At 37.1% G+C, this 10,975-nt stretch overlaps 1 protein-coding gene across 1 annotated transcript in view; it reads left to right on the forward strand.

Annotated features, from left to right (window-relative positions):
• LOC107753779 (succinyl-CoA ligase [GDP-forming] subunit beta, mitochondrial) overlaps positions 1–10,975 on the forward strand; it is a 110,748-nt gene that overhangs the window by 56,372 nt on the left and 43,401 nt on the right. The window contains exons 7-9 of the mRNA XM_016570004.1: positions 500–596; positions 4,205–4,366; positions 6,806–6,948. Of these exons, the coding sequence (XP_016425490.1) occupies positions 500–596; positions 4,205–4,366; positions 6,806–6,948 (402 nt within the window). The remainder of the gene's footprint in view (positions 1–499; positions 597–4,204; positions 4,367–6,805; positions 6,949–10,975) is intronic.

Genomic DNA, 10,975 nt, shown 5'->3' on the forward strand with positions numbered 1-10,975 from the left:
ATATATATATATATATATATATAATAGTATTATGAAATTGTTATAAAAAGCACAAAATACAAAATCATCAACAAATCAATGTATTACAAAATCTCATATAATTAGCAAATCTCACTATCCAATTTCCAGCCGTTTTCCAGACGTAAGCCTGATTTGCATAGCCGCTGGGAATTGGAGAGAGCTGCTGGACGTTGCCATGTCTCTCAGCAGGGACGCATTAACTGCCACCGTGACTCCCTGCTGAGTTAATGGCCCTACTGACTCCAAATCAAGTTTTCCACTGCAACTTCTCATTGTCTTGCCAGTGACCGTTCTGACCAGCTGAGCAAGTGTCTGGTCAAAGACGTGTCCTCATTATTGCACAGTGTACAATATATAACCCAGAATGTATATATGTCTTCAGATGTGCTTGAGAGATGTCAAGGTAGTTTGAATGGCTTATATAAGCTCTCAGAGCTGTGCAGCTGGGTAATTAGTGCTCTCTGTGCTTCTGTCACAGGCTGCAGATCAGATTAAGCGACTCTATGATCTGTTCCTCAAAGTCGACGCCACTCAAGTCGAAGTCAATCCGCTCGGAGAAACACCTGAGGGACAAGGTAAGACGTGCGTGTGTGTGTGTGTTCATGCATGAATGACAGACAAAAACGCTTGCTCACGGATTGCATGAGAGCTTCTGTAAAGATCCAAATAGGACTTTGTAGCTTCCAAGGATAAATGTCATTTCACACTAATGTTTTTATCAAACTCGTGGATATGGAGAGTGCTGCCTCAGCAAAACTTTACAGGGCTTCTCCCACGTAACACTGGCACAAATATGCTCGTAATATGACCAAATGCTACTCCCAATACCATTTCCACTTGTTTTTTTTGTTTTTTTTATAGGTACCTGTTAGGAAATGATGTAGGATGTTGTAACGTTTATTGGTATGAAATTACATACAGTAGGTCCAGAGAGGGTAATGCCTGCAGTATTAGCCTGTCAAATTAAAGAAGGGGAGAGAAATCATCTCGGCCCTGCACCATAATGGCAAAATGATTTAGTCCTCATAGGGGCCGTCACAAAAGTGCCACCACATTTTCTCTACTTTTTTCCTTTCTTTTTTCCTTGCTTTTGTGCTGTATTTTTGTTCTTTTAATTTCCTTTTAATTTTATTTAAATTTTTAATTCATATACTTTTTTATTTAATTTAATTATATATAATAATAATAATATATACTGTATATATATATATGAAATGTATTTAATTAAATGTAATTAATTCATTAATTTTAATTAATTATTTTTTTCTTTTTTATTAATAGTTTTATTTTACTTTTTGTTGTATTTTTTCTGTTCTTTTTTCCTTTTTGTTATTATTGTCTTTTCTAATTTTATTTTATTTTGTTTTATTTAATTTAATTTTGAACCTTAATTTTTTAATATTTTAATATTTTTTCACATTTCTCTATTCTTCTTAACCCTTTATATGTATCTGTATATTTGTCTTATATTTAATCCTTAGTAAAATATACAATTGATTTCAATCCAGAGATTATTACAGAAATAATGAGATTTAATGAGATTACAGAAAATGTTTGTTCAGTTAGTTTGTCCAAACTGCAACTTTTGTACTTTTGAATAACATTAATTCTAAAAGTCTTTTCTAATTGTATTTTATTTTATTTTCAATTTTTAATATTTATTTTTTCACCTTTCTCTATTGTTCTTAACTCTGTATATTTGTCTTTATTTCAGGCTTTCATTTATTCTTTAGGTTAGTTTGTTTGTTTTTTCTATGAAAATAATAATAGAGCTTTTCAGGAAACACTGACATTAATCGTGATATTTTCTTGACAGCAGCATCAAAACAAAAGTCAACAAATGTCTTTAGATGCATTGTTTGCTTTATTTTATTTGTCAAAAGTGACAATAACTGTCTTGGTCTCCTACTTAAAGCACTTTCAAACGTATTATCAAACTGCATGTTTTCATTAAACATCAAAAAACGTTGTTTTGTCAGCTTGCAGTGGTAAAACTGATCTAGTTTTTTGTTACTGTCTCTGCTTTGCATTCTTTATCTGTACTTTACCCATAGTTCCCTGCAAAAGTAAGTAAAACTCTCCTGGTAACAGTGTAAAGTTGAGTTTGATAATAGCTCAGTGAACCCAGTGTACTTCCCTACACAGATTAGCTTTGTTAGCGAGCGCCGAGTCCTTGCAGGCTCGAGAGGCTGCAAAACACTACAAATGAGAGAGTTGTTGGGTCTGGTCACATACGGCCAAGACAGTCAAAGTAAACTCTATTCCCAGGCTAATTTTCTGAAACAGCTTCTGTGTTTGTGTGGCTGTTTGTTGTATAAGATGCTCCCACTGCATAAAATAAGCTATATAGACGTACATAGTGTCAGTAAATAAAGATCATGTTGTAACTATGTGTTTAGTTATATGCAGCTCCCTTTCACTCGGTGTAAATTATTGGATTTGGAACTGCCGTCACCAATTTGCCACATGCACAAGATACATATTTGAATAATAACAGATGCTTTGAAAAACTCATATTGAACAAATTGAACATGTCTGAATCTTGCCCAACTGTAAAATAGAAACATTGACCATTGGAACACCCTCCTAAACCCAATGAATGTCATATTCTTTCTGCAATTCCAGTGGTGTCATATGGATTTCTGTTTAAGCATAAACGATATCTGCAAAGTTACGACGCTGAAAGTTCAATGCAAACGGAGATATCGTCTTTTAAAATGATGGCAGTTTAATGCCTACAAAAACGGCTCGTAGGGACTACAACAAGCTACTTCCTGGGTTTGTGACATCACAAACCCAGTAATTTACATAAACCCCGCCCCCAGGAACATGCAACAAAGTGGGCGAGGCCATGTTGCACTGCTTTAGAGAAGAGGAAGAGTTGTTGCCATGCCATCAAAACTAGGGGTGTGTGCATGAAAAAATATATTCATATATGAATCGTGAGTCTGTCTTCTAACGATTCTAATAGATTCACAAGTTTCACAATCAATGTTCTAAAGCAGCGGTTCTCAATCCTGTTCCTCGCATCCCCCTGCTCTGCACAAGCTCTGCATCTCTCTCTCGCTCTCTCTCTCATTCAGATCATCAGATCACCAGCTCAGCTCCCAACAATGAACTGTTCCAATTATACACTTTTATACACTTTACGCGGTTGCTGTACTGTATTAAAGCTTTAATCAGGATAAAACCGTATATTAATAGCTAACATAAGCAGTAGCATTTACAAATAACAGCGTATCTAAAAGTATGAGACAACAACAAACAAAAAACATAGCATTAAGAGCAGTGCTTGCACAGGTTATGCGCGATCCTCTTCACTAATGTCCTTTGCATTCCATTCGGGCTCAAATTGATAAGCAATATTGACGACGCCATTGTTTACAATACAACCGGAGCACATGCTGCTGAGCTGAGGGGTGGGACGTTTAGACGCGCTTTGGGCTGGCAATTTAGCGAATCACAACACACTGGGCCAGCTAACCAATCAGAGCCCATCGCGTATTTCTGAGGGAGGGGCTTCATAAAACCAGGAACTCATCGGAGCGTTTATCAGAGAAGGGACAGAGCAGTGTAGAATAAAGGTAAATTATGTGAAAAATAACGCGTTTTTTTTTTTTTTAACGAAGCATTAACACAAGTTAGACTGCACCCCATAAACACAATCAAGCCTAGAAAAAAACCAGTCAACCACCCCTTTAATAAATAAAAAGTCACTTTTAATAAATTTAATGCATCCTTGCTGAAAAAATAGTATTTATTTCTTCTTTCACAAAATAATAATAATAATAATAAATCAATAAATTAGAAAAAAAATGAAAAGAAAAAAAAACTTACTGACCCCAAACTTTTGAACAGTAGAGAATTCCTTCTCTCCTTATTTTAAACAAAGGAGTAGCCATTTACATTTAGTGCTTACAAAAATATCAAATTGATTTTATTCCAGAAATTATTACAGAATGAATGAGAGTAGAGAAAAGGTTTGTTCAATTTGTTTTTGTGAAGTGCAGTTTTTGTACAGCTTTTAGCATAAACTGACCTGTGAAATTTGAAATTTAACCTTACTTTTATATGCTGTTTGTTTATATTTCCCTGTATACTTTTGCATGAGTATGACACAAAAGTGCATTGAAATACAGTATTTGACACTATGTTCCAACACTTTTCTGCTGTCTGTCCGCAGTGGTTTGCTTTGATGCTAAAATCAACTTCGACGACAATGCGGAGTTTAGACAGAAAGCTGTGTTCGCCATGGACGATACTGCGGAGAGTGACCCCTTGGAGACCGAAGCAGCCAAATATGATCTCAAGTACATCGGACTGGATGGAAACATAGCCTGTTTTGGTTTGTTTTAATCTTTCATATACTAAAAATACCAGATGAACTTCTACATTAAATAATGAACAACATACCAAATGAACTTGAAATTTCAAAGCTTTCAGAAACCTGTTCCACATCAAGCTCATGTCTCAAGGGATATTTCAAATCCAGCTTTAGAAATGCTTTTCTTAGTAGTTTCCAACATGTTTATTTTAGTCTTGAGAACAGGATTTTGTGAAAGTGTTACCAAACGGGCGCCAATCCAGTCATCATCTCCAGCAGCTCTCTTAACAGCTCCATAAGGGACCTGCTTGAACCGATGGGCTCTAATTAGCAGGAATCTTCCGGAAAAACGACTCAACCAAGATGATTGTTAGTCTACACATTTAAGTGGTCCCTCATTATAAATCACAGCTCTCACAGCAAAGCGCCAAGAAAGAAGCGTATAGACAAGATGAGCGCAGAAGTGACTCTAACTGACCTTGTCGTGTAGACACAAACGCATTCACGCACAATTTACTTGCAGTTAGTTTACACCTTAAAAGCTTTGTAAACTGGCAAAGCGACAGCTGTTCAGCTGAATTTCACTTTATTGAGTCGAGTGCCAGAGCCTGTGCCAACACGTTAGCTCAGCGCTGAAGAACAGAATAAGGGGAGATGTGTGAAGCTGGGAGAGCTGGGATGAGCAGGAAATGGCTGAATCAGTTGGCTGCCTTACAGCTCAAAGCACGACGAGATGGGACTCACCAGGCCGGCAAACACAGATACTACAACCACTCTTGACACCCTGTATACTTTTAGTCAAACACAATTTGCTTTCCTTGGAAAGCAGTGAGCAGCAGATTTAGAGCTGAGCTGTGTTTTCATTGGGGATGGGATGTTAAATTACTTTTTTATTTGCTTTTGTCTGTGCTTTTCTTGTAAATGTGCCGTACGGACGAGGCTTATAGTATGTATGTATGTATAACCATGTATATACTGTAATTCCTAATTTGGAACCAACTTAAAGCCATTAGTTTGGAAAATCGTGCAGTTATTTACTCGCATTACAAACTTCACTTACAAACTTTTTTCCTTCCATGGAGCACAAGAAATTAAATTTTTTTTTTAATATTCTGGCCATTATATTGAATATTATCAAATTATATTGCGTATCATTATAGTGAATATTCTTTTCAATATAATGAAGGTCATTTAGGACTGGGGTTGTGAAATGTTAAAAGTGTCATAACAGTCCATACAGTAGTTTTGAATGAAGAACAGATTGAAATTTAAGCTGTGACAGAGTGAGTTAGCAATGTCCGAATTATTATAAACAAATCTTTTGAGATAGATTCTTTTAATAAATCAGTTGATCCATTTTGACCCAATGATTCTTTTAGAAATCTCACTTATCTGATTAATGATTTCAACTTAGTAACTTAGTGATTTCTTTGGTTATAAGTGAATAATGACTTTAATTTCCTCTATTTAAAGGGGTCATATGATGCGATTTCATTTTTTCCTTTCTCTTTGGAGTGTTACAAGCTCTTGGTGCATAAAGAAGATCTGTAAATTTGCAAAGACTAAAGTCTCAAATCCAAAGAGATATTCTTTATAAAAGTTAAGAGTTAACCACGCCTACCTAAAACGGCTCGTTCTTTCAAAAAGGCGGGGCATAGAGGAGAAACAATAATGTACAGTATGTGGAAAATAATGTGTTTTTTAACTTTAAACCGCATAAACACATTTCATTACACCAAATACACAAAATAATGTTCTTTTTAGCAGCATCATATGACCCCTTTAACAGGCAAATTGATCATATAGCTTCAGAATGCATGGCATATAGTTGTATAGATATAGTTGTATTTTTTATGATATATTTTATACTTTTATTATGTTTTTATCATGGACTTGTGTCATTTTTTAAGCCTGGAGCTAGGTTCCTGTCCCTATAAATTTTTATTTCATACAAATAAGCAACTGGTACATTATTAGGATCAGTTCACTTCCAGAATAAAAAATTCCTGATAATTATATAAATAACCCCCATGTCTTCCAAGATGTTCATGTCTTTCTTTCTTCAGTCGCAAAGAATATATTGAGGAAAACTTTGTCCTTGGTTGTGATTGTGTAGAGCGCTTTGAAACTGCATTGATTGAAACTACACTTTGGACCTTCAACCCGTTGGGTCCCATTGAAGTCCACTATATGGAAAAAAAAAAATCCTGGAATGTTTTCCTCAAAAACCTTAATTTCTTTTTGGCTGAAGAAAGACATGAACATCTTGGATGAAATGGTGGTGAATAAATTATCAGGACATTTTAATTCTGTAAGTGAACTAATCCTTTAACACATTTCTCCTTTTGTGTTCCATAGAAGATTAAAAGTCGTACAGGTTTGGAATAACATGAGGGTCAGTAAATGATGACACAATGATCATTTTTAGCTGAGCTAATATTTTAATATTTTTAACCACAGTTAATGGTGCTGGCCTTGCTATGGCAACATGTGATATTATCGACTTGCATGGTGGAAAGCCTGCTAACTTCTTGGACCTGGGTGGAGGTGTGAAGGAGAACCAGGTGTATGCAGCCTTCAAGCTTCTCACTGCCGATCCCAAGGTAGGAATGATTCTGTTCATCCGAACCAAAAATGTAAATACCCAAAGTAAGTTTACTTCCACCATAAAAGATTAATATAAAGTTGTTTTGAGAGTGTGATAAGAAACAAAAAGTTAAAGTTGCGCTCCTTTAACTTCATTACAGTTCTCAATTTAGTATTACTTTTCCGCTCTTTGAAGTTTCCTCTGTGTGAGATTTTGTTGACTCCTTGTTGACAAAAGACTGTGGGCTTGCGGCCGAACCCAGTTCTTTTTACCATCATTACGAGCTTGTGCTCTGATCAATATCTTCGCTACAGTCACACTTTTCAGCTCTGGAATTGTAAACACACCAAGACACACACACACACACACACACACCTCATAACTCATCTTTTCACCAATTCTTTTCTCCCCCAGACACACACTTGCTGTCCTCCTCCTGTTGATTACTCGCTCTGGAGCGCAAGATCATTTTTCTTGAAGCTTTTACGAGCCGAGGAGTTGTTTCTCAGATAATGATCCTTTTCCGAAGCAGACAGGAATTCTTGGCACGTTGCTGATAATTTGCTTGTATTTGTTGTAAGCACACATGTCAATATGCACCTGATTTGGTTTCAGCTGTGTTTGTATTCAGGATGCACACTGACATCTTCATAACAGAACTCTGTTTATAATAATGTGAAACAGAATTAATCTAGTATCATGTTCATTGTGTGTCAGAAAACAGGAGTGCTGGGATTTAATAGCACACCTTGCTTTTCGAGTATTCTAGCTCGAAGCTGCAACACCACGCACATGCAGAAAGTGATTTCATCTAAAGATTGAATCACTTCATATTCATATTGTTCTCAGATGAAAGATACACTTTTGTTTTTCTATGAATTTATCAGCAAAGGAAAACAGAGCAGAAAACCATGAAACACAATGGGCAACATTCATTGTTGCCAAACAACACAAAAATATGCATTTATGCTACATTATTTTGCCCACCGAATCATACTTGATTAGATAAAGGAGGCGGAAAGATTGTGTTGAATATTTTCAAAGTGTATACAGTTGAAGTGTATAGTTCCAGTCTCCTCCTGTCTCTCCAGCCCTCCTGTCATCAATGGGGTACCTGAAATTTTCTAAGCTCTATTGGGGTAGAGTGGCGGCCCTCCCCTGCAGTCACACAGTTCCCATTCTGGAGCCTCTGTGTACAGTGATTTGCATTTCACAGAAGCGTTCACAGCCACCCAGGCTCTGTGGTAGGAATATTAATGGGAATGTTAATTATTGGATCCTCTGGCAGGATGAAATACGCAGTTGCCTTCTATCTTCCATCGGAAATGTTTGATTTGTTTGTTTTGGGAATTTTTTCTCTTGCCTCCTTCAAATCGTTCTCATTAATTTACCAACTGATTAGTGGTCAGAATCAACCCATCCACAACTGTCAGAAAAAGCTGCAAAAATGAATGGGAAACGAATAATTCAAATGGTCCTAAAACTGACACCTGAGGTACACCACTCTTCTAGTATAGGAATGTATTTAAGGAATTTTCTGAGGTTCAATACAAATGAAGCTTAGCTGACAGCAGTTGTTGCATGATGTTGATTACCTCCAAAAATATTTTTGACTTGTAATGTGTTACAATACACATTAAAATACACTGTTTATAGCCAATAGAATCAAATATTATACATGTTAACATGAGACGGAACAGAATTACCTACTAACCTGTGTAAAGTTGTTGCTAACTTTAAACTAAAACCTTTTCCAAAATGTTTGTGCAAGGATACCAAGAAGGGAGGTTATGTAACTTCCTTGTTGAAGTAACTTGAAGATATTATGTTGGTGATGATGAATAACTAGTCCGTCCACCTCCAGTGTGGGCCTACTGTAATAATGATTTCAAAAAAATTTACAGGTCAAAAATGCACATTTTGTAAGAAAGAAATGAACGTTAGTACTTTAACACAAATGTGAGCTTGTTTTTCCTTTAAACCCTCCAGTTAAGACAATTTTCAGTTTTGAACCAAGGGTTGGGTGAAATTATGTCTGAGTAATCGACATTATGTGAAATAATGCTGTCAGGCTTAGCTTTTTTTGAACTCTGAATCTTTTTAAAGTACAGCTAGAATTGCAGTGTTGTACAGTTGAGGACTTTGAAAATGAAGCGTGGAGAGTTTAAGCTGATGTACCGCCAGACTGTGTAACCCTTTCTTTAGAGTCTGCAGGGAGGCAAATGTGTTGTATATATGCACTCCTTTGATATACAAAATTTATTTTATTCTTACTCACCAAAGCTACCTTCACTGACAGCTCAAAGGAGAGGCACTCTTGAACTGTCTCCCACTCTCACTTTCTTAGTTTCTCTACTTTTTTTTTACCTCGGACATGGGGCATTTGCTCCCCGGGCCTTTTTCCTCCCATTCCAACCCTATTAAAACAGCCTCTCTTTTTATATTTATAATAGTTAGGTTGATAGATGAAGGCAGTACCATAGACGTACGTGGAGAGTGGACACATTTTGTAACACCTGGATTACATAAGTCAGTCTCCGTCAATAGGCATTGTTCAAGTTCTTTATTTATGACACAGAAATGTGGAAAAAGAGCGATGGAGAACTCTTTACTCTTGAACTTAGTCAACACTTACCACACACGGCACATTGCAAAGTTTTATCACGGAACATGAATAAAACATTACACATTTGCCACGGTTTTTAGAAAAAGCCGAAAGCACCTGCTAGTCAAATCCAAATGGCAACGGCTAAACAACGCCATTATCCCACCCCCTCCCTTCAAAGTTAGATGTGGGAGACGTGGATGGATAGATGTTTTTGCTCGTGGCTATTTGGTCCCTATGCAGTGTAGTTTGGAGTGGGAGTGAATTAGGGCTGTGGCACGTCAGACGTGCTCCCAGGCACTGGGTGTTTGATGAAGGTGCTTGGCTGGGTAATTGTGACCAGTGGGGATTTCACCTGCCCTGGGTAGAGAAGGCTGCAGCACCGGGTTGTGTGATGTGTATTTGAGGTTAACTAGGAGCCGGCGCTGGAGCTTGATACTATTTGCTGGCCGCTGCAAGGTAAATCTGAAACAAATGTTGTTGTGTGTCAGTTCTGTTGGTCGAACTGCTGTGAACATGAATGTTTGAGGTCCCGTACAGCACATTAATGTGTTGTCTTGGTGATACAACTCAGTCATTCTGTCTTGGAGATGACACATGTTTGCTCAGGGCATCATGGGATTGAATATGCCCCTCTTACACTTAAATGGTGCTGGTGCTCGACCAGGGAATTTGCCAGCCTCTCTCAGAACTGGCCCGTGTCAGAAAGCCAGACAATGATGTAACTGATTTTTTTTTGGAAGTATTGAACTTGGAACATACATCATCCTGTGGTGCGAGATATTGTATGTTGCAAGTACAATACTTTAACAATTGTAAATTGAATTATTTTTTTTTTTTAAGTTTGAAAGTATTGGAAACATATTTTAACATCCAAAATAGTTTAAAAAGGTGGTTCACTGGGTTTTTTCTAGGCTTGATTGTGTTTATGGGGTGCAGTCTAACATGTGTTAATGCTTAATTTTTTTTAAAACGCATTCTTTTTCACATAATTTACCTTTATTCCAAACCGCTCTGTCCCTTCTCAGAGAAACGGGCTGATCATTTCCTTCTTTTATGAAGCCCCTCCCTCAGAAATACGCGATGGGCTCTGATTGGTTAGCTAGCCCAGTGCGATTGTGATTGGCTACACTGCCTCTAGTGCGCGTCTAAACATCCCGCCCCTCTCCTCAGCGGTATGTGCTCCGGTTGTATTGTAAACAGCTGCGTCCTTAATATCGCTTATCAGTTTGAGCCCGATTGAGAAGCAGAGGATATTATTGAAGAGGATCGTGCAGAACCTGTGCAAGCATGGCTTTTAATGGTAGGCCTATGTTTTTTGTTTGTTGTTGTCTCATACTTTTAGATACGCTGTTATTTGTAAATGCTACTGCTTATGTTAGCTTTTAATACACAGTTTTATCCTGATTAAAGCTTTAATACAGTACAGCAACCCATG

Source organism: Sinocyclocheilus rhinocerous, unplaced genomic scaffold (assembly GCF_001515625.1).
Source record: "Sinocyclocheilus rhinocerous isolate Xijiao unplaced genomic scaffold, SAMN03320098_v1.1 scaffold711, whole genome shotgun sequence".
In the NCBI taxonomy this organism is placed as follows: domain Eukaryota; kingdom Metazoa; phylum Chordata; class Actinopteri; order Cypriniformes; family Cyprinidae; genus Sinocyclocheilus; species Sinocyclocheilus rhinocerous.